Below are 24,485 nucleotides of genomic sequence, written 5' to 3'. Positions count from 1 at the left end.
AAAAAAAAAATGAAATGATACTCTAAATAAGAAACTAAAGCTGCCAGTAGGTGGCGTTAAATGTCTAAATGAGTAAGTCGTTGAATCATTCATTCATGCGATTCGTTCAAACGGCTGATTCATTCAGGAATGAAGTAAATGGCTCTCTTTATGAACGAGTCATTGAATCATTGGTTCACTCGATTGATTCGCTCAAAACGCGGATTCATTCAGAAACGAAACACCGCTGTGTTGCTCAGAGACGCACATCAGTTCTGCTCTGGCTTCATAGATAATACTGTTGGCAAAATTGAGCAAAAACAGACAATTACGTTGTATCTAAAATATTAACTTCTTATTTATTGAATATCATCACATTTGCACTCGTGCTATTCGGGACAAAAACGGCACTTGTGTGATATTGCTTAACTATGTCTTATGATATATATATGAGACAAACTCAAACAGGGGCTTTTTTGCTCTGATATTTCGATTTTTAGGGGTGTATAACTGCATTATACAGGCTTTATCACGCACAAGTTGTTGCTTCATGTGCTTATATATATTGTTATTTAATTTATGCATGCATAAATAAATAAATATATATATATATATATATATACATATACATATACATATTAATATTTATTTAAATGCTGATATGGCAATAAACTCAACTACTACTACTATTATTTATTTGGCGGTGGAGTGGGGACCATATTTTTATTATTATCATCTTCCTATCTTTGTCCTGTTAAGATTGTAAAAGATCATAAAACACACACTAGTGATCCTGAAGGCTGTAATGAATGAGATTTGTTTGTTTGCCCCCAGTTGCCCAGCGTGAGTCAGGAAACACTGAAGCTCAGTGGGATCGGCCGAGCCGTCATGTACCTCTACAAACACCCCAAAGAGTCCCGGCCCAACAAAGACCTCGCGCTCAAACTCATCAGTACGAGCTCTCTTCCACTGCTGTGTGTGTGTGTGTGTGTGTGTGTGTGTGATGGTTAGGTTTAGAGTTAGTGTAAGAAGACAGAATATACAGTTTGTACAGTATAAAGTCATTATGTCTATGGAAAGTCTCCACAAAGATAGTAAACCAGACGTGTGTGTGTGTGTGTGTGCACAGATGAGTGGTCGCGGCCCATCTTCGGCTTAACGTCGAACTATAAGGGAATGACGAGAGAAGAGAGACAGCAGAGAGACCTGGACCAGCAGATCGCCCCGCGCCGCAGACTCAGGTAACACTCGTCACTGCATCACCGGCTGCGCTTACACGCTGACAAATAACCCGTTAGTGATCGGACTGACGCTCAGTCGGACTGAACAGCCTTCGTGTAAACGCTGCAATCGATCCGATTGAGAGCGGTGGTTTGTTCCGTTTCTAATCCGATCGAGAGAACACGTGAACACTTGATCAGATTGAAAACCGAAACTGAAAGGACGTTGAAACAGCATAATGTCGTATGACGAGGAATGAGCTTTTCTTCCTGTTGAGTAAAGTGTCTTATAAATGAGTCTCCCGTCATTTCTATAATTCTCCTGTCTCTGCGTCAGTGAAGTGGAGCAGGACGACGTCCCACAAGTCCTTGTTCTTTCAGACTCGCATCCACAGACGACTGGATTTGGGCATTTGAGCAACAACGGTTCACATGCTCATTGTCTCCAAATTCTGACCAGAAATGAATAAATATGAAGTCTGCTGTTAACATGTGATCATAACACTGTTAAAGGGATAGCTCACTTTGAAATTAAATTTTGGTATGTTTTAGCTTACCTCAAGGGCATCCAAGATGTAGGTGTCTTTTTTTCCGCAGTAGTTTCAATTTTGATATTTTTAGGTCAAACCGTTCTTGTCTCTCAGTCATATAATGCAGGTCTATGGTCACTGTCTCAAAGAGCATGCACAGAGTCCAAATTAAACAATTCCCCATCGTAAGTACACATTGATGGCCTAATACACGAAACGAGCGGATTGTGTGAGAAAACGAACAGTATTTATATCGTTTTTACCTCTTGTACACAGCCACATCCAAGTGATCTGAGGGCGCGGGCGCATCCTGGTGTGTGACGTGTGCGCAGACTGGTGCATAGATATATATACACTAGATTCCGCCGGAACAAATTCATTGGAACAAATGCCGTAGGCAAGGCGGCATCTATTCTAGTGTATATATATCTATGCACCAGTCTGCGCACACGTCACACACCAGGATGCGCCCGCGCCCTCAGATCACTTGGACGTGGCTGTGTATAAGAGCTAAAAACAATATAAATACTGTTCGTTTTCTCACACAAACCGCTCGTTTCGTGTCTTAGGCCATCAATGTGTACTTACGATGGGGAATTGTTTAATTTGGACTCTGTGCATGCTCTTTGAGACAGTGACCATAGACCTGCATTATATGACTGACAGACAAGAACGGTTTGACCTAAAAATATCAAAATTGAAACTACTGCGGAAACAAAGACACCTACATCTTGGATGCCCTTGAGGTAAGCTAAAACATACCAAAATTTAATTTCAAAGTGAACTATCCCTTTAAAACGAATAAAGAAGCAATGTATGAGAATAGTTATTATGCTCAAACAGCGGGAAACTCTGTATATTCATTCAGTGAGCGCATGTCAAAAACTATCCCGATTTGAAGCTTGTGACATATAAACACACACATCAACCCGATCACATGATTAGCGTTCATGTAAACACTACGTTCAGATTCATCAATCGGAATGAATTCAGAATTCATAAGTTGTGTGTTGTCTGTCCTTCATCTGTCACTCCTTCCTCTCCCTGTGTGTGTAAGTGAGCCTCAGACGTCTGAGAGGCCGGAGGAGCCCAACGTCTTTGCCCCTGCGCTCAGGTTCAGTGTGTGTGTGTGTGTGTGTGTGTGTGTGTGTGTGTGTGAGAGAGAGAGCATGACCCTGTCTCAAGTTCAGGAACGTTTCTAAAATTGATGTAGGGGTGGGGGCGATATGACAAAAATATCATATCACGGTTTGCCCCTGCGCTCAGGTTTACTGTGTGTGTGTGTGTGTGTGTGTGTGTGTGTGAGAGTGAGAGAGAGAGCATGACCCTGTCTCAAGTTCAGGAATGTTTCTAACACTGATAGGGGTGGGTGATATGGCAAAAACATCATCTCACAATTTTTTTCAGGAAAATCACGATTTTATCTCGATTCTTTTACTTGTTGGTTTTACTATTTTGCAAGTGACTGAGCATTACAGCCAAACTAATGTCTCTATTCTAGAAACAAATAGAGGTCGACCGATTCATCGGCCGATTTTTTGCATTTTTAACATAATCGGCATCGGCCAATATCCAGGTGTATCAAGCCGATTATTAGGCAGGCGCATCTGTGGGCAGCCTAGTGTTGTTGTTGTGGAGCACGTGTTCGACGCACGCTGCGCCTAGAGTCATTCTCCAGCAGAGTGAGCAGACCTCATCCAGTGCTTAAGGAAGGAGCTAAGTTCCTTGGAGAAAACTCCTTTATATTTAATTAAAAACTTTTGATATGTTACTGCCAACTTAGAGAAAAAACATGAATAGGCGACATGACGTTCGGCTACTTTGAAATTGATAGCGTAGTTGAGGTTGCATTAGCACAGCAGAAGGGTTGCTATCATGTCACAATAAGTAAGCAAGAATTTACAGACAGTGAATCTGAGACTTTTATTTGTTCTGTTTGTGTCTTATATTTGAGAGGGTTGTCACTCAATGCAGAGAAATAAGTAATAAAAAAAGAGACCAACTATATGCTAGTGAAGGACTGGCTTTGCTTTGCTAGCGTCGTTGTTGCTAGGGTTGGGTAGCTACAGACAGACCCGGAGCTAATACGGCACTGGTGCCTTAACGACCGTTATTTACCGGACCGAATATCAACGCGCATTTCTGTGCTTCATTTTAGTGCTACTGTTATGTCTGTGCTTCTCTTGGATGCTCTGAAAACGGACGTTAGAATAACAGAAACATCGCTTCGCTGCACTTGACACTAGTCAGCAGTTAACTTTAGCATTCCGTTAGCTAGTAAGTTAGCTGGATTAAACACGGTTAAAATGCTGGCCAAACAGTAGTGTAATGTGTGACTGTATTTCACTGTAGACTAGGGGTGGAACGGTACATGTATTCGTATTGAACCGAAACGGTACAGGCGTCACGGTTCGGTGTATAAATTTCCACGGAGAATACACGCTATAAAAATAAAAAACTCGCGTGCAAAGTAATGCGGAACTACTGTTAGATACGCGGGTTCTTTAGGGACACCTATATCTGTAGCTCCGCTTTAGCTCCGGCTGCGATGTAAAGATTGCAATGCTGGAATATGTTGTTGTGTGTGTGTATGAGAGAGAGAGAGAGGCGTGGGCGCGATCGAGATCGAAAAGTCACGTGTGTTTAAAGTCGCAAAGAGTTTACTTGTATTTGTGTGCAAACGCGCGCGTGTGTGTGTGAGGCGCGGGCGCGATCGAACAGTGGAAACATAAAAACATACTCCGTCATTTTGTTTATCAGGACATCATTCAAACTGCAAAGTGTTTAAGTTACTGTTAATTAAAATGTTAAGGAAAACAAATATATTAATCTGAAATGTAGCAAATTAATTTTCAATTCATTCAGGTACAATTACCAAACATATCTCAAGGTCTTTTTGTCTTTTGTACAAGTGCAGATTGGTAAAGTGTTCAATAAATGTTTTTGTTGAGAAATTTTGTCTATCTTAAGTAATTATTTGTGTTACATTTTATCTTTCAAATAGAGGTTAAAAACATGCACATAATCGGCCAAATATCGGCCAAAATAAATCGGCAGCATTTATCGGCCATCGGCCGACCCGGATTTCAAAAGATCGGCATCGGCATCGGCCTGAAAAAAACCATATCGGTCGACCTCTAGAAACAAAGCCTTACAAGGAAACAAAATATAAGAAATAAAAGAATGGCAGATATTTAGGCCAAAATGGCAAAGATAAAAACCTGTCATTATTTTCTTTGTTATTAAAAGATAAGAACAAAGATACACATTACACTTACACAACTTAATATACAAATGAAATAAACAGTGCTTTATGTTTTCAGTTACAGTAGGTGTATTTAACAGTAGCATTCATGAAAGAAATTAAATGAACAAATATAAAATTAAAACACTACATAGACTTCACTGTATAAATTATATTAGTATAATATACATTAACTCTTATAAAAGCTACTGTTAAAGTTCTCAGTCAGTGAGTGATTTCCTCTTTGTGATTTGTTGTTTTATTACCATTAAAGGGATAGTTCCTCCAAAAACTGGCATCATTTACTCTCTCAAGTTGTTTTAAACCCAAATAAGTTTCTTTCTTCTGTTGGAAATAATAGTTATTTGGAAGAATGTGGGTAACCAAACAGTTGTAGCATATATATTTCCTATAGAAGTCAATGGGGACAAGAACCCACATTCTTCTAAATATCTTCTTTTGTGTTCAGCACAAGAAAGAAATGAATACAGGTTTGGAACAGCATTGGAGTGAGTAAATGATGACCGAATGTTCATTTTTGGGTGAACTATCCATTTAAGGATGAAGACAGCATGTTTACTATTAGGCCACTGTCACTTTAAGACCGGCACGCATCTAGCATACACACATATGACACACACCCGATTTTCTCTCAGATGTTTGCTTTCACTTTAGATATAACCAACTGTGTTTATGTAAACCTTGGGTCTCATTCCTGAAACACGAGCAGAACGAATTTTTGTGTAAATCGTGTGTAAAGTGGTTCGGATTTAAATTTAAATTATACATTTTCGGATTCATTAAAATGTTCGTATTTTCCAAATGTTAGCTGTTACGAAAGAAATACACCTGCTCCCAGCCACGCGTAAATAGTGTGTTTAACATCCGAACGTTTTGCTCATTAATAAGGCTGCATTTTAATTCACCGTAATCGAGTACATATTTACACAGCGTTTTGAAAAATTATTATATAGTAATTACATACGGTTTTTCTTTTTACTTTTATTACGAGAGCCAGAATAGCATCTGCAAACGGAACACTTTAATAAAATAATTAATTAAAGAATAGGGAATGGAGACACACGTGATTCTCAGATTAAGTGCAGTTTAACCATCATAGAGTGAAAGTGTTTTAGGTCCTGTCAGTTTAAACAGTTGAGAGATTTTAAGCCTGTCGAGTGCAAGAAGATGCGAAAGAACTATTCGTTACTCACTCGCTATTTTCTATTCCGAATTCTGTTCCCTTTCTCCTCTATTTGCACTTTTGCACTCGTGAACGTAAACCGATGTGTATCAGTATATTGGATCTGTGCATTCGCTCTTAAAGTGACGGCAGCCTAATATTCCTGCAGCTGTCTGTCATTAAAGTTAAACAAGCAACATACAAATATATAAATACAGAGGTCAGATCGACTTGGATCAGGTTGTTCTGTCGGTTCTTAACTGATTCTGTTCCTTCAGATTTGTTGAATCGATTCACTCTCAGATTCTGTTAGTTTTTAGTTTGATCATATTCTACTCTATTTGATCGGAATGTGAACGTTCCGTCATCACGTTCTGTTCTGACCTTTGACCTCTTCACTCCATTTTCACTCCCTCTCATCTTGAGCTCTTCAAACACTGAAGGCATGTGAGTCTCTGCATTTCATTGTGCTGATGTCGTGTGTGTGTGTGTGTGTACTGAAGCGAATGTGATCAAACTGGGCCGAACCCAAACGCTGCACACGCATCTGACTCAAACACTGACCGCATGTTTGCCTGAGCGTATCCCATGATGCATCTGTTCTCCCTCTCAGTGTGTGTGTTTCTCCTCCACAGTTCTGGTGGACAGACTCCTCGCAGAGATCTGGAGAAGGTGTTGACGGGAGAGGAGAAGTACGGCTCTACACTTCCTTTTATTCCTCTCTTTATTATATATTATACAAATTATATAATACATTTTATTTTTTATTATTGTTAATAAATCTCTCTCTCTCTCTCTCTCTCTCTCAGGGCGTTAAGGCCGGGTGACCCAGGGTTTTGTGCGAGGGCTCGTGTGCCGATGCCGTCCAATAAGGACTACGTGGTTCGGCCCAAATGGAACGTGGATGGGGACTCAAACCGAGTAAGTGGGCGGGGCATGTGTGTGGGGGGCGGGGCTTAAGTGCAGAGGAATGATTGACAGGTGTCTCTTGCTCAAATCCAGAGTGAGAGGAGTCTGCACAGGATGGAGAGATGTTTCTTTATCTGACTTAAACAAATAATGATATATAGAGTTTGCCAATTTCAATTCCTCAAGTACCCCCCCTTTAATCTGATTGGCGGAGGAGGTTTTTTGACTGTTATGTGATTGGTAGACGAGCTTTAGGAAAGGCCTCAGCCTGATGGAGAAGCACAAACGGCGTTTTGCGGAGGAGAGGAAGCAGCGGCGCCCCCAGGGTGCTGTGAAAATCAGCATCGAGGGGAACCGAATGCCCCTGTAGTTCCTGGTCCCGCCTGAGGGGGCAGTAAGTGTCTGCATGGCTCTGCATGCTGCACTGGAGACAGTGTAGTGAAGGAGAGACCCCAACTAACATCAGGGGCCCTATCATCTATCATACACCCGGCGCAATGCAGCGTCAAGCGCGATGCAAGTGTGTTTCGCTAGTTTCAGCCCGACGCAGTTATCATTTTTCCCATCGTTAATCTAGCAAAAGTGGATTCGGACACCCTAAACATTTTAGACCGTTAAAATAGGGCCCCTTAAACCTGTCCTCAAACAGGTGCACTGTGTGATGTTTAGTGGCATCTAGTGGTGAGGTTGTGAACTGCACCCAACAGAAGTTACGGTGGCCGACAGGAAGTGATGTCGTCGTCTGAGACAGCAGAGAGGAGCCAGTTCAGCAATGAGCTTTCTTTACAAAGATAAATTCAGAAATTAGGTTTACTTGATTATTCAGTAAAACGATATTATTGTGAATATTATTGTGACTTGTTCATCATTGTGTCAGTGTTTTATGCGCTGACTTTAGCTTTAGCTGCTTTACACGAAGAACAACACAGTGACAAAACACAGGGCCACTGTAGAAACGTGTGTGTAAGGAGACCCGCGGTGTGTGTAGAGAGAAATGCTCATTCTAAGGTGATAAAAACATAAGTAAGGTCTTTATACACCACTGAAAACATAGTTATGAATATGATATTGCATTTCTGTCAACAGATCCTCCTAAATATTACACAATGCACCTTTAATGAAAGTTACTGAAACTAATTCCACCATCCTTGGTTTTGGAAGTTTCTTACCATAACCGAGACGAAGTAACCGTCACGAGAGCACTGGTGTGTGTGTGTGTGTGTGTGTGTGTGTGAGAGAGAAAGTAACACTAAAACTCAGCGCTTCAAGTGTGTGTTCATTATCAGCTCTGGTTGATTCTCACAGGAACTGGCTTGTTTTTTATTGTAGAGGCAAATGCACATTTATAATTGACTTGATCTTTCTTTTAGTGTTTGTAAGTCAAGCGACTTTGCTTTTAGTAATTTCCCATTTATTTTATTTAAAATAAAATGATTGACTTTTGCTTATAAAAGTTTCCTTTTTTAAAAAATATATTTTTATTTGACTTGTTTTTGCTTGTGATAGTTTCCTTTTTAAAATTTAATTATTAATAACAATGTCCTATTTAAAAAAATAAATAAAATAGAATAAAGATTTTTAATTTGCTTGCAATAGTTTCCTATTTACTTTTTTGATGATTTATTTATTTTTTATTATATTATTAATTGTCTTGTATTTGCTTGTAATAGTTTCCTATATTTTTGTTAATTTAAAAAAACATTTTTTTGCTTGTAATAGTGTACTATTTGTTTTTTCATTAATTAAAAAAATTAAGATATTTGTGGGGTTTTTTGTAATAAGTTTCCTATTTTTTTTGTTTATTTATAAAATATTGATATTTGTAATTGTCTTTTTTACATGTAATAGTTTACTATTACATGTAACTATTACATGTACTACATGTTTACTATTTATTCTTTTTTTTTGTTAATTGAAAAAATGTTGTTGTTTTTTTGCTTATTTATTTTTTCATTTAAAAAATATAATTTTAATTGCCTTGTTTTTGCATGTAATAGTTTGCTATTTATTCATTATTTGTTCATTTAAAATAATATATTTTTAATTGTTTTCCCCCCTTGTAATAGTTTCCTGTTTTTTTTATAATTAAAAAAAATAATATATTTTTATGTTTTTTGTAATTGTTTTCTATGTATTTTTGTTAATTTTTATTGGCTTTTATTTTTTTAGATAATACTAATATATTTTTAATTGCCTTGTTTTTTGCTTGTAATAGTTTCCTTTTCTATGTAATTTAAAAAATAATTTAGTTTTTTTATAATAGTTTCCTATTTATTTTTTGTTAATTTAAAAAAAGGCTTGTTTTTACTTGCACTAGTTTCCCACAGCGTATTTGTGAATGCAGTGTTCTTGACTCTTCCTCTCTGTCGCTCAGGGTCCGATGAAGAAGGGCATGTCACGAGTAGATAAACAGCTGCGCCGCTTCGCAGACATCAAGCGACTGACGAAGACGGGACACGCGGTGAAGATCAGCGTAGAGGGAAACCGCATGCCCCTCTGACCCCCCACACGCTCCTCTTTCTCTTTCTGTTGTGTTTTTCTGTCAAATGTTGCCGGTTCTTCAGAGCGTCAGATCTCGTGAAGCCGCGTGTCTGTGCTGTAGCTATGCCTGAGTTTGCGTAGCTGCGCGTTTAAAATGTATTCAGAGCCCAGAGAGATGAACTGGGAACATTATGCGTTTGGTTCTGATGTATCTTTCATAATAAAGAGTTTCCATGTTCTACATTTTACTCATGCACTCCCTGCTCTTTTCTTACCTTTATTTGCAGTGTCAAATACACTGTGTACAATGCAAACGTGACAAAAATGGTTGAAATGTAGGTTATATAAGTTATATTTTAAAACCATAATGTAATTTTATTGATTAATAACAAGGTTTGTTCATCTGAAGTACTTGCACAATAATTCCTAAAAAGTCTCTTGGTTTGATAAACATGTGAATGTCATTTGACTAAACTGATCTCGAGGCCCATAAAACACGATTATCCAAAACAAGCTTTAACCAATGATATTAGACAAAATATTAAAAGTATTGCATGACCAAAGAATCATGTGTCTTGAAGATTTTGAACTTCATATGATTGCAGTCAATTCCTCAAGATCCAGAACTACTGGAAATATCAAAGTATATAAATCTTATATGAAATTCACTGAAAATATTTTCTTCTGGCCAAATATGTATTGTAAGCAGCATGGCATATATATATATTTCAAATTGAAAAATGCATTGCCAACCTTATAGTATATATTTTTTTTCTCAAAAATTTAGACAATATAAATATATTTAGATTGAAAATATTTTAAAAAGTGACAAAATATTATGAAATAAAACTTATGAAACATATATTTAAGTAAATATTGTATAATATATAAATATTTTTAAATCTATTGTATCAATATATATGTAGTCACTTTCGTGTATTGTGATATATATATAAAAGTATGTATATATATATATATGAAGAGTTCAGATGCAAAAGCCTCTAAGTGCCATCTGAAATTTTCTTCTTGAATGATCATTTTTATCAAGCTCGTATATTTAAGTTCAATAATTTCACTTAAATGGCAATGCAAATTACCTATTAATTGTCATTTAAGTGAAATTACTTAACTTAAATATACAAGCTTTATAAAAATGATCATTCTAGAAGAAAATTTCAGATGGCACTTAGAGGCTTTTGCATCTGAACTCTTCATATATATGTGTGTGTGTGTATGTACACTCACCTAAAGGATTATTAGGAACACCATACTAATACTGTGTTTGACCCCCTTTCGCCTTCAGAACTGCCTTAATTCTACGTGGCATTGATTCAACAAGGTGCTGAAAGCATTCTTTGGAAATGTTGGCCCATATTGATAGGATAGCATCTTGCAGTTGATGGAGATTTGTGGGATGCACATCCAGGGCACGAAGCTCCCGTTCCACCACATCCCAAAGATGCTCTATTGGGTTGAGATCTGGTGACTGTGGGGGCCATTTTAATACAGTGAACTCATTGTCATGTTCAAGAAACCAATTTGAAATGATTTGAGCTTTGTGACATGGTGCATTATCCTGCTGGAAGTAGCCATCAGAGGATGGGTACATGGTGGTCATAAAGGGATGGACATGGTCAGAAACAATGCTCAGGTAGGCCGTGGCATTTAAACGATGCCCAATTGGCACTAAGGGGCCTAAAGTGTGCCAAGAAAACATCCCCCACACCATTACACCACCACCACCAGCCTGCACAGTGGTAACAAGGCATGATGGATCCATGTTCTCATCCTGTTTACGCCAAATTCTGACTCTACCATCTGAATGTCTCAACAGAAATCGAGACTCATCAGCCCAGGCAACATTTTTCCAGTCTTCAACTGTCCAATTTTGGTGAGCTCGTGCAAATTGTAGCCTCTTTTTCCTATTTGTAGTGGAGATGAGTGGTACCCGGTGGGGTCTTCTGCTGTTGTAGCCCATCCGCCTCAAGGTTGTGCGTGTTGTGGCTTCACAAATGCTTTGCTGCATACCTCGGTTGTAACGAGTGGTTATTTCAGTCAAAGTTGCTCTTCTATCAGCTTGAATCAGTCGGCCCATTCTCCTCTGACCTCTAGCATCAACAAGGCATTTTCACCCACAGGACTGCCGCATACTGGATGTTTTTCCCTTTTCACACCATTCTTTGTAAACCCTAGAAATGGTTGTGCGTGAAAATCCCAGTAACTGAGCAGATTGTGAAATACTCAGACCGGCCCGTCTGGCACCAACAACCATGCCACGCTCAAAATTGCTTAAATCACCTTTCTTTCCCATTCTGACATTCAGTTTGGAGTTCAGGAGATTGTCTTGACCAGGACCACACCCCTAAATGCATTGAAGCAACTGCCATGTGATTGGTTGATTAGATAATTGCATTAATGAGAAATTGAACAGGTGTTCCTAATAATCCTTTAGGTGAGTGTATATATATATATATATATATATATATATATATATATATATATATATATACACACACACACGAAGGGACACTTTTTTGCACATTTTTATTTTTAAGAGTTACTTGATTTATTTTATTTCTTGCATATCCATTTCAGACAACGTTTTTGTTTGTATGAAAATTTTATAGCCGAAAAGAAAGATGCACTAAACAAGTAAAACATTAGTAACACTGTACAATTTCATTAGTTAACATGAACTAACAATGAACAATACTTCTAAAGCATATATTAATCTTAGTATATTATTAAAATCAAAAGTTGTGTCTTAATATATTTAATGGACCTGAACTACACTGAAAAAAAATGGTGTAGAAACAGTTTTCACCCTTAAAATTGCAAGTAAATATCAATTAATTACCCAAAACAATTAAAGTATAAGTATAAGGATTGAAATCATATTTTCTTGTACAACAGTCTAATCTTTTTTTTATTTACAGCATAACAAGAACTAACAATGAACAGTTGTATTTTTATTAACTAACATTAACAAAGATTAATTAAAAACTTGTAATAGCTCATCGTTAATTAATGCATAATTGGCGCCAATATTCACTGTACTTTCGCAGTCTGATTGCGATTGGATTCCTCTTTCATCATCTCCTCCTGTATCCAGGATAAATAGTTTCCCAGTCGTGTGTAAACCCCGTATTTGCCCTCGGCGGCGCATCTCTCGCCCCAGCTGACGACCCCGGCCAGGAACCACGTGCCCCGGTAGTTGACGACGAAGGGTCCGCCGCTGTCGCCCGTACACGCGTCCATCTCCGCCATCAGATATCCCGCGCAGAACATGTTATCCGTGATCACCTGCTCCGTGGAGTTGATGCAGTTCATCTGATCCACCACCGGGAGCAGCACCTTCCTCAGGAATCGAGAGGAGCGCTGAAGGAAGCGAGTCGCACCTGTGATGGATTTTTTAAATTAATCATAACTAACATTTATTTTTCTTGCAGGATTAACATTCATATGCTTTTGAATCCTAAATGTTTCCAAACCCTTTTGTATAAACTCGTGACTGAGTGTGTGTTAGTGAATCATGTCTGGACATAACAAAAAAGGGAAATAATAGAAAAAAAATAGACAGATATCTGAATTTATAAACTCGTGATTAAAGAACAAAGTGAAGCAATCAAGAAAACAGAGTTTACGTCTACCTAGTAACACCATACCATACCATACACCAACACCCATAGAAGGGTTTGGATATGAAGAACCAATCAAATTGTAGGTAAATTATGTAATGTATCATGTCACTTTTGCTATGCTCCTATTCTATAAAAACTGTTGTATTCTTTTTGCTGGGGGGATTCTCTCTGAAATTTGTCTGAGATCCTCAGGCCGTGATTAAAGCATATTCGAAGACATTGTCTGGAGTCTGTCTAGTTATTGCTGCGCATCATGTTAGGGGACTAAGATTAAGAGACGCGTGGCTAGAGTATAAATATAATTGAACGGGGTCATCGATTAGTAGACGAGACCCAGGAAAACTAACCTAACGTCGATCAGGAGACGTTTAGGGACGCCGATTAGTAGACGAGACTTAGGAAAACTAACCTTGATCAGGAGACGTTTGTGGATGTCGATTAGTAGACGAGACTTAGGAAAACTAACGTCGATCAGGAGACGTTCGGGGACGTCGATTAGTAGACGAGACTTAGGAAAACTAACCTTGATCAGGAGACGTTTGTGGATGTCGATTAGTAGACGAGACTTAGGAAAACTAACGCCGATCAGGAGACGTTCGGGGACGTCGATTAGTAGACGAGACTTAGGAAAACTAACGTCGATCAGGAGACGTTCGGGGACGTCGATTAGTAGACGAGACTTTGGAAAACTAACGTTGATCAGGAGACGTTCGGGGACGCCGATTAATATATGAGAAATAGGAAAACTAACGTCGATCAGGAGACGTTCGGGGACGTCGATTAGTAGACGAGACTTAGGAAAACTAACGTCGATCAGGAGACGTTCGGGGACGTCGATTAGTAGACGAGACTTTGGAAAACTAACGTCGATCAGGAGACTTTCGGGGACGCCGATTAATATACGAGAAATAGGAAAACTAACGTTGATCAGGAGACGTTTGTGGACACCGATTAGTAGACGAGACTTAGGAAAACTAACGTCGATCAGGAGATGTTCGGGGACGTCGATTAGTAGACGAGACTTTGGAAAACTAACGTTGATCAGGAGACGTTCGGGGACGCCGATTAGTAGATGAGACTTTGGAAAACTAACGTTGATCAGGAGACGTTCGGGGACGCCGATTAGTAGACGAGACTTAGGAAAACTAACGTCGATCAGGAGACGTTTGGGGACGTCGATTAGTAGACGAGACTTTGGAAAACTAACGTCGATCAGGAGACGTTTGTGGACACCGATTAGTAGACGAGACTTAGGAAAACTAACGTTGATCAGGAGATGTTCGGGGACGTCGATTAGTAGACGAGACTTAGGAAAACTAACGTCGATCAGGAGACGTTTGTGGACACCGATTAGTAGACGAGAAATAGGAAAACTAACGTTGATCAGGAGATGTTCGGGGACGTCGATTAGTAGACGAGACTTAGGAAAACTAACGTCGATCAGGAGACGTTTGGGGACGTCGATTAGTAGACGAGACTTTGGAAAACTAACGTCGATCAGGAGACGTTTGGGGACGTCGATTAGTAGACGAGACTTTGGAAAACTAACGTCGATCAGGAGACGTTCGGGGACGCCGATTAGTAGACGAGAAATAGGAAAACTAACGTTGATCAGGAAACGTTTGTGGAAGTCGATTAGTAGATGAGACTTAGGAAAACTAACGTTGATCAGGAGACGTTTGGGTACGCAGTTTAGTAGACGAGACTTAGGAAAACTAACGTCGATTAGTAGACGAGAAATAGGAAAACTAACGTTGATCAGGAAACGTTTGTGGAAGTCGATTAGTAGATGAGACTTAGGAAAACTAACGTTGATCAGGAGACGTTTGGGTACGCAGTTTAGTAGACGAGACTTAGGAAAACTAACGTCGATCAGGAGACGTTTAGGGACGTCGATTAGTAGACGAGACTTAGGAAAACTAACGTCGATCAGGAGACGTTCGGGGACGTCGATTAGTAGACGAGACTTTGGAAAACTAACGTCGATCAGGAGACGTTCGGGGACGCCGATTAGTAGACGAGACTTAGGAAAACTAACGTCGATCAGGAGACGTTCGGGGACGTCGATTAGTAGACGAGACTTAGGAAAACTAACGTCGATCAGGAGACGTTCGGGGACGTCGATTAGTAGACGAGACCCAGGAAAACTAACGTCGATCAGGAGACGTTCGGGGACGTCGATTAGTAGACGAGACCCAGGAAAACTAACGTCGATCAGGAGACGTTCGGGGACGTCGATTAGTAGACGAGACTTAGGAAAACTAACGCCGACCAGGAGACGTTCGGGGACGTTGATTAGAATATGAGAAATAGGAAAACTAACGTTGATCAGGAGACGTTCGGGGACGTTGATTAGTATATGAGAAATAGGAAAACTAACGTTGATCAGGAGACGTTCGGGGACGTTGATTAGTATATGAGAAATAGGAAAACTAACGTTGATCAGGAGACGTTCGGGGACGTCGATTAGTAGACGAGACTTAGGAAAACTAACGTCGATCAGGAGACGTTTGTGGACGTCGATTAGTAGACGAGACTTAGGAAAACTAACGTCGACCAGGAGATGTTTAGGGACGTCGATTAGTAGACGAGACCCAGGAAAACTAACGTTGATCAGGAGACGTTCGGGGACGTCGATTAGTAGGCAAGACCCAGGAAAACTAACGTCGATCAGGAGACGTTCGGGGACGTCGATTAGTATATGACAAATAGGAAAACTAACGTTGATCAGGAGATGTTTAGGGACGTCGATTAGTAGACGAGACTTAGGAAAACTAACGTCGATCAGGAGACGTTCGGGGACGTCGATTAGTAGACGAGACCCAGGAAAACTAACGTCGATCAGGAGACGTTCGGGGACGTCGATTAGTAGACGAGACTTTGGAAAACTAACGTCGATCAGGAGACGTTCGGGGACGTCGATTAGTAGACGAGACTTAGGAAAACTAACGCCGACCAGGAGACGTTCGGGGACGTTGATTAGTAGACGAGACTTAGGAAAACTAACGTTGATCAGGAGACGTTCGGGGACGTTGATTAGTATATGAGAAATAGGAAAACTAACGTTGATCAGGAGACGTTCGGGGACGTTGATTAGTATATGAGAAATAGGAAAACTAACGTTGATCAGGAGACGTTCGGGGACGTTGATTAGTATATGAGAAATAGGAAAACTAACGTTGATCAGGAGACGTTCGGGGACGTCGATTAGTAGACGAGACTTAGGAAAACTAACGTCGATCAGGAGACGTTTGTGGACGTCGATTAGTAGACGAGACCCAGGAAAACTAACGTTGATCAGGAGACGTTCGGGGACGCCGATTAGTAGACGAGACCCAGGAAAACTAACGTTGATCAGGAGACGTTCGGGGACGTCGATTAGTAGACGAGACTTAGGAAAACTAACGTCGACCAGGAGATGTTTAGGGACGTCGATTAGTAGACGAGACCCAGGAAAACTAACGTTGATCAGGAGACGTTCGGGGACGCCGATTAGTAGACGAGACTTAGGAAAACTAACGTCGACCAGGAGATGTTTAGGGACGTCGATTAGTAGACGAGACCCAGGAAAACTAACGTTGATCAGGAGACGTTCGGGGACGCCGATTAGTAGACGAGACTTTGGAAAACTAACGACGATCAGGAGACGTTCGGGGACGTTGATTAGTAGACGAGACTTAGGAAAACTAACGTTGATCAGGAGATGTTCGGGGACGTCGATTAGTAGACGAGACCCAGGAAAACTAACGTCGATCAGGAGACGTTCGGGGACGCCAATTAGTAGACGAGACCCAGGAAAACTAACGTCGATCAGGAGACGTTCGGGGACGCCAATTAGTAGACGAGACCCAGGAAAACTAACGTCGATCAGGAGACGTTCGGGGACGTTGATTAGTAGACGAGACCCAGGAAAACTAACGTCGATCAGGAGACGTTCGGGGACGTCGATTAGTATATGACAAATAGGAAAACTAACGTTGATCAGGAGATGTTCGGGGACGTAGATTAGTAGACGAGACTTAGGAAAACTAACGTCGATCAGGAGACGTTCGGGGACGTTGATTAGTAGACGAGACTTAGGAAAACTAACGTCGTTCAGGAGGTGTTTAGGGACGTCGATTAGTAGACGAGACCCAGGAAAACTAACGTCGATCAGGAGACGTTCGGGGACGTCGATTAGTAGACGAGACTTAAGAAAACTAACGTCGATCAGGAGACGTTCGGGGACGTCGATTAGTAGACGAGACTTAGGAAAACTAACGTCGATCAGGAGACGTTCGGGGACGTCGATTAGTAGACGAGACTTAGGAAAACTAACGCCGACCAGGAGATGTTTAGGGACGTCGATTAGTAGACGAGACTTTGGAAAACTAACGGCGATCAGGAGACGTTCGGGGATGTTGATTAGTAAATGAGAAATAGGAAAACTAACGTTGATCAGGAGACGTTCGGGGACGTTGATTAGTATATGAGAAATAGGAAAACTAACGTTGATCAGGAGACGTTCGGGGACGTTGATTAGTATATGAGAAATAGGAAAACTAACGTTGATCAGGAGACGTTCGGGGACGTCGATTAGTAGACGAGACTTAGGAAAACTAACGTCGATCAGGAGACATTCGGGGACGTCGATTAGTAGACGAGACTTAGGAAAACTAACGTCGACCAGGAGATGTTTAGGGACGTCGATTAGTAGACGAGACTTAGGAAAACTAACGTCGATCAGGAGACGTTCGGGGACGTCGATTAGTAGACGAGACTTAGGAAAACTAACGTCGACCAGGAGATGTTTAGGGACGTCGATTAGTAGACGAGACTTAGGAAAACTAACGTCGATCAGGAGACGTTCGGGGACGTCGATTAGTAGACGAGACCCAGGAAAACTAACGTCGATCAGGAGACGTTCGGGGACGCCAATTAGTAGACGAGACCCAGGAAAACTAACGTTGATCAGGAGACGTTCGGGGACGCCGATTAGTAGACGAGACTTTGGAAAACTAACGACGATCAGGAGACGTTCGGGGACGTTGATTAGTAGACGAGACTTAGGAAAACTAACGTTGATCAGGAGATGTTCGGGGACGTCGATTAGTATATGAGAAATAGGAAAACTAACGTCGATCAGGAGACGTTCGGGGACGTCGATTAGTAGACGAGACCCAGGAAAACTAACGTCGATCAGGAGACGTTCGGGGACGCCAATTAGTAGACGAGACCCAGGAAAACTAACGTCGATCAGGAGACGTTCGGGGACGCCAATTAGTAGACGAGACCCAGGAAAACTAACGTCGATCAGGAGACGTTCGGGGACGTTGATTAGTAGACGAGACCCAGGAAAACTAACGTCGATCAGGAGACGTTCGGGGACGTCGATTAGTATATGACAAATAGGAAAACTAACGTTGATCAGGAGATGTTCGGGGACGTCGATTAGTAGACGAGACTTAGGAAAACTAACGTCGATCAGGAGACGTTCGGGGACGTTGATTAGTAGACGAGACTTAGGAAAACTAACGTCGTTCAGGAGGTGTTTAGGGACGTCGATTAGTAGACGAGACCCAGGAAAACTAACGTCGATCAGGAGACGTTCGGGGACGTCGATTAGTAGACGAGACTTAGGAAAACTAACGTCGATCAGGAGACGTTCGGGGACGTCGATTAGTAGACGAGACTTAGGAAAACTAACGCCGACCAGGAGATGTTTAGGGACGTCGATTAGTAGACGAGACTTTGGAAAACTAACGGCGATCAGGAGACGTTCGGGGATGTTGATTAGTATATGAGAAATAGGAAAACTAACGTTGATCAGGAGACGTTCGGGGACGTTGATTAGTATATGAGAAATAGGAAAACTAACGTTGATCAGGAGACGTTCGGGGACGTTGATTAGTATATGAGAAATAGGAAAACTAACGTTGATCAGGAGACGTTCGGGGACGTCGATTAGTAGACGAGACTTAGGAAAACTAACGTCGATCAGGAGACATTCGGGGACGTCGATTAGTAGACGAGACTTAGGAAAACTAACGTCGACCAGGAGATGTTTAGGGACGTCGATTAGTAGACGAGACCCAGGAAAACTAACGTTGATCAGGAGACGTTCGGGGACGCCGATTAGTAGACGAGACTTTGGAAAACTAACGTCGATCAGGAGACGTTCGGGGACGTCGATTAGTAGACGAGACTTTGGAAAACTAACGTCGATCAGGAGACGTTCGGGGACGTCGATTAGTAGACGAGACTTAGGAAAACTAACGCCGACCAGGAGATGTTTAGGGACGTCGATTAGTAGACGAGACTTAGGAAAACTAACGTCGACCAGGAGATGTTTAGGGACGTCGATTAGTAGACGAGACCCAGGAAAACTAACGTCGATCAGGAGACGTTCGGGGACGTCGATTAGTAGACGAGACTTTGGAAAACTAACGTCGATCAGGAGACGTTCAGGGACGTCGATTAGTAGATGAGACTTAGGAAAACTAACGTCGACCAGGAGATGTTTAGGGACGTCGATTAGTAGACGAGACTTAGGAAAAGTAACGTCGACCAGGAGATGTTTAGGGACGTCGATTAGTAGACGAGACTTAGGAAAACTAACGCCGACCAGGAGACGTTCGGGGACGTCGATTAGTAGACGAGACTTAGGAAAACTAACGCCGACCAGGAGATGTTTAGGGACGTCGATTAGTAGACGAGACTTTGGAAAACTAACGGCGATCAGGAGACGTTCGGGGACGTCGATTAGTAGACGAGACTTAGGAAAACTAACGCCGACCAGGAGATGTTTAGGGACGTCGATTAGTAGACGAGACTTAGGAAAACTAACGCCGACCAGGAGATGTTTAGGGACGTCGATTAGTAGACGAGACTTTGGAAAACTAACGGCGATCAGGAGACGTTCGGGGACGTTGATTAGTATATGAGAAATAGGAAAACTAACGTTGATCAGGAGACGTTCGGGGACGTTGATTAGTATATGAGAAATAGGAAAACTAACGTTGATCAGGAGACGTTCGGGGACGTCGATTAGTAGACGAGACTTAGGAAAACTAACGTCGATCAGGAGACATTCGGGGACGTCGATTAGTAGATGAGACTTAGGAAAACTAACGTCGACCAGGAGATGTTTAGGGACGTCGATTAGTAGACGAGACCCAGGAAAACTAACGTTGATCAGGAGACGTTCGGGGACGCCGATTAGTAGACGAGACTTTGGAAAACTAACGTCGATCAGGAGACGTTCGGGGACGCCAATTAGTAGACGAGACTTAGGAAAACTAACGCCGACCAGGAGATGTTTAGGGACGTCGATTAGTAGACGAGACTTAGGAAAACTAACGCCGACCAGGAGATGTTTAGGGACGTCGATTAGTAGACGAGACTTTGGAAAACTAACGGCGATCAGGAGACGTTCGGGGACGTTGATTAGTATATGAGAAATAGGAAAACTAACGTTGATCAGGAGACGTTCGGGGACGTTGATTAGTATATGAGAAATAGGAAAACTAACGTTGATCAGGAGACGTTCGGGGACGTTGATTAGTATATGAGAAATAGGAAAACTAACGTTGATCAGGAGACGTTCGGGGACGTCGATTAGTAGACGAGACTTAGGAAAACTAACGTCGATCAGGAGACATTCGGGGACGTCGATTAGTAGATGAGACTTAGGAAAACTAACGTCGACCAGGAGATGTTTAGGGACGTCGATTAGTAGACGAGACCCAGGAAAACTAACGTTGATCAGGAGACGTTCGGGGACGCCGATTAGTAGACGAGACTTTGGAAAACTAACGTCGATCAGGAGACGTTCGGGGACGTCGATTAGTAGACGAGACTTAGGAAAACTAACGCCGACCAGGAGATGTTTAGGGACGTCGATTAGTAGACGAGACCCAGGAAAACTAACGTCGATCAGGAGACGTTCGGGGACGTCGATTAGTAGACGAGACTTAGGAAAACTAACGCCGACCAGGAGATGTTTAGGGACGTCGATTAGTAGACGAGACTTAGGAAAACTAACGCCGACCAGGAGATGTTTAGGGACGTCGATTAGTAGACGAGACTTTGGAAAACTAACGGCGATCAGGAGACGTTCGGGGACGTTGATTAGTATATGAGAAATAGGAAAACTAACGTTGATCAGGAGACGTTCGGGGACGTTGATTAGTATATGAGAAATAGGAAAACTAACGTTGATCAGGAGACGTTCGGGGACGTTGATTAGTATATGAGAAATAGGAAAACTAACGTTGATCAGGAGACGTTCGGGGACGTCGATTAGTAGACGAGACTTAGGAAAACTAACGTCGATCAGGAGACATTCGGAGACGTCGATTAGTAGATGAGACTTAGGAAAACTAACGTCGACCAGGAGATGTTTAGGGACGTCGATTAGTAGACGAGACCCAGGAAAACTAACGTTGATCAGGAGACGTTCGGGGACGCCGATTAGTAGACGAGACTTTGGAAAACTAACGTCGATCAGGAGACGTTCGGGGACGTCGATTAGTAGACGAGACTTAGGAAAACTAACGTCGACCAGGAGATGTTTAGGGACGTCGATTAGTAGACGAGACCCAGGAAAACTAACGTCGATCAGGAGACGTTCGGGGACGTCGATTAGTAGACGAGACTTAGGAAAACTAACGTCGACCAGGAGATGTTTAGGGACGTCGATTAGTAGACGAGACCCAGGAAAACTAACGTTGATCAGGAGACGTTCGGGGACGCCGATTAGTAGACGAGACTTTGGAAAACTAACGTCGATCAGGAGACGTTCGGGGACGTCGATTAGTAGACGAGACTTAGGAAAACTAACGTCGATCAGGAGATGTTCGGGGACGCCGATTAGTAGACGAGACTTAGTAAAACTAACGTTGATCAGGAGACGTTTAGGGACGTCGATTAGTAGACGAGACCCAGGAAAACTAACGTTGATCAGGAGACGTTCGGGGACGCCGATTAGTAGACGAGACTTTGGAAAACTAACGTCGATCAGGAGACGTTCGGGGACGTCGATTAGTAGACGAGACTTAGGAAAACTAACGTCGATCAGGAGACGTTCGGGGACGTCGATTAGTAGACGAGACTTAGTAAAACTAACGTTGATCAGGAGACGTTTAGGGACGTCGATTAGTAGACGAGACCCAGGAAAACTAACGTTGATCAGGAGACGTTCGGGGACGCCGATTAGTAGACGAGACTTTGGAAAACTAACGTCGATCAGGAGACGTTCGGGGACGTCGATTAGTAGACGAGACTTAGGAAAACTAACGTCGATCAGGAGACGTTCGGGGACGTCGATTAGTAGACGAGACCCAGGAAAACTAACGTTGATCAGGAGACGTTCGTGGACGTCGATTAGTAGACGAGACTTAGTAAAACTAACGTTGATCAGGAGACGTTTAGGGACGTCGATTAGTAGACGAGACCCAGGAAAACTAACGTTGATCAGGAGACGTTCGGGGACGCCGATTAGTAGACGAGACTTTGGAAAACTAACGTCGATCAGGAGACGTTCGGGGACGTCGATTAGTAGACGAGACTTAGGAAAACTAACGTCGATCAGGAGACGTTCGGGGACGTCGATTAGTAGACGAGACTTAGTAAAACTAACGTTGATCAGGAGACGTTTAGGGACGTCGATTAGTAGACGAGACCCAGGAAAACTAACGTTGATCAGGAGACGTTCGGGGACGCCGATTAGTAGACGAGACTTTGGAAAACTAACGTCGATCAGGAGACGTTCGGGGACGTCGATTAGTAGACGAGACTTAGGAAAACTAACGTCGACCAGGAGATGTTTAGGGACGTCGATTAGTAGACGAGACCCAGGAAAACTAACGTTGATCAGGAGACGTTCGTGGACGTCGATTAGTAGGCAAGACTTAGGAAAACTAACGTCGATCAGGAGACGTTCGGGGACGTTGATTAGTAGACGAGACTTTGGAAAACTAACGTCGATCAGGAGACGTTCGGGGACGTTGATTAGTAGACGAGACTTTGGAAAACTAACGTCGATCAGGAGACGTTCGGGGACGTTGATTAGTAGACGAGACTTAGGAAAACTAACGTCGTTCAGGAGGTGTTTAGGGACGTCAATTAGTAGACGAGACCCAGGAAAACTAACGTCGATCAGGAGACGTTCGGGGACGTCGATTAGTAGACGAGACCCAGGAAAACTAACGTCGTTCAGGAGGTGTTTAGGGACGTCGATTAGTAGACGAGACCCAGGAAAACTAACGTCGATCAGGAGACGTTCGGGGACGTCGATTAGTAGACGAGACCCAGGAAAACTAACGTCGATCAGGAGACGTTCAGGGACGTCGATTAGTAGACGAGACCCAGGAAAACTAACGTCGATCAGGAGACGTTCGGGGACGTCGATTAGTAGACGAGACCCAGGAAAACTAACGTTGATCAGGGGACGTTCGGGGACGTCGATTAGTAGACGAGACCCAGGAAAACTAATGTTGATTAGTAGATGACCCAGGTAGACTTAAATCAGGTGCGAAAGAAGAAAAATCTACCACACACCCCATCCCGTCACCAGGCCCTGCTCTCCGGGCTTCAGGAGTCGCTCTGCCAGGTTGGCGTTGGGAAGGCAAACCGGAGCAGCGAACGGACCCGGGGTCACGGGGTCAGACAGGTACAGCAGGGCGATGTCACTGTCGAAGGTGTATTCGTGGAAGTGAGGGTGGAGGACCACCTTCTCCACTTTGATCTTCTGTTCGTCTTTGTCGGGACGCATCTTATCGTAGTCTCCTGTGTGTGTGTGAATATCATAAATTCATGTCAGGGTTCGGCACAAAAATTTTAATTAGCCCGTGATTTACTCACTCTCAAGTCATCCTAGGTGTGTATGAGTTTCTTCTTTCAGACGAATACAATCGAAGTTATATTAAAAAATGTCCTGGCTCTATAATGGGAGTGAATATTAACTGATATTTTGAAGCCCAAAAAAGTGCATCCATCATAAAAGTAATCCATACGGCTCCAGGGTGTTAATAAAGGCCTTCTGAAGCGAAGCAATGCATTTTGATACAAAAAAAATCCATATTTATAACTTTATAAGCTATAATCACTGGCTTCTGGTAACGGCCATACGCGAGTCTAGTTCCGGCTGAAGAGTGACCTCTGACCTCTATTTTGGAATAATATCTTAAAAAAAAACTCCCATATAAAGCTTGGAAGAGCCAGGACATTTTTTAATATAACTCTGATTGTGTTTGGCTGAAAGAAGAAACACATATACACATAGGATGGCTTCAGGGAGAGTAAATCATGGGCTAATTT

At 42.1% G+C, this 24,485-nt stretch overlaps 2 protein-coding genes across 6 annotated transcripts in view; one reads left to right on the top strand and one right to left on the bottom strand.

Moving 5' to 3' along the window:
- iws1 (interacts with SUPT6H, CTD assembly factor 1) overlaps positions 1–9,794 on the top strand; it is a 19,130-nt gene extending 9,336 nt beyond the window's left edge. Inside the window, exons 11-17 of one of the 4 annotated variants that reach the window (XM_079886542.1) lie at positions 814–931; positions 1,109–1,220; positions 2,787–2,843; positions 6,792–6,848; positions 6,966–7,077; positions 7,310–7,459; positions 9,440–9,794. In XM_079886542.1, coding sequence (XP_079742668.1) covers positions 814–931; positions 1,109–1,220; positions 2,787–2,843; positions 6,792–6,848; positions 6,966–7,077; positions 7,310–7,435 — 582 coding nt within the window. In that variant the 3' untranslated portion in view covers positions 7,436–7,459; positions 9,440–9,794. The remainder of the gene's footprint in view (positions 1–813; positions 932–1,108; positions 1,221–2,786; positions 2,844–6,791; positions 6,849–6,965; positions 7,078–7,309; positions 7,460–9,439) is intronic. The other 3 variants (XM_079886544.1, XM_079886541.1, XM_079886543.1) reach the window with 3 other exon arrangements.
- Positions 9,795–12,076: 2,282 nt separating this feature from the next.
- Positions 12,077–24,485, bottom strand: part of LOC307167440 (coagulation factor IX) — a 32,884-nt gene continuing 20,475 nt past the window's right edge. For both annotated transcript variants that reach the window (XM_079886554.1, XM_079886553.1), the window contains exons 10-11: positions 23,727–23,954; positions 12,077–12,944 (exon numbers count right to left, since the gene is read on the bottom strand). In XM_079886554.1, the coding sequence (XP_079742680.1) occupies positions 12,595–12,944; positions 23,727–23,954 (578 nt within the window). In that variant the 3' untranslated portion in view covers positions 12,077–12,594. The remainder of the gene's footprint in view (positions 12,945–23,726; positions 23,955–24,485) is intronic.

This window comes from Squalius cephalus (genome assembly GCF_949319135.1).
Source record: "Squalius cephalus genome assembly, chromosome: 11".
In the NCBI taxonomy this organism is placed as follows: domain Eukaryota; kingdom Metazoa; phylum Chordata; class Actinopteri; order Cypriniformes; family Leuciscidae; genus Squalius; species Squalius cephalus.
Note: the sequence above shows the minus strand (reverse complement) of the source record. Positions and strands in the feature narration are given on the sequence as shown.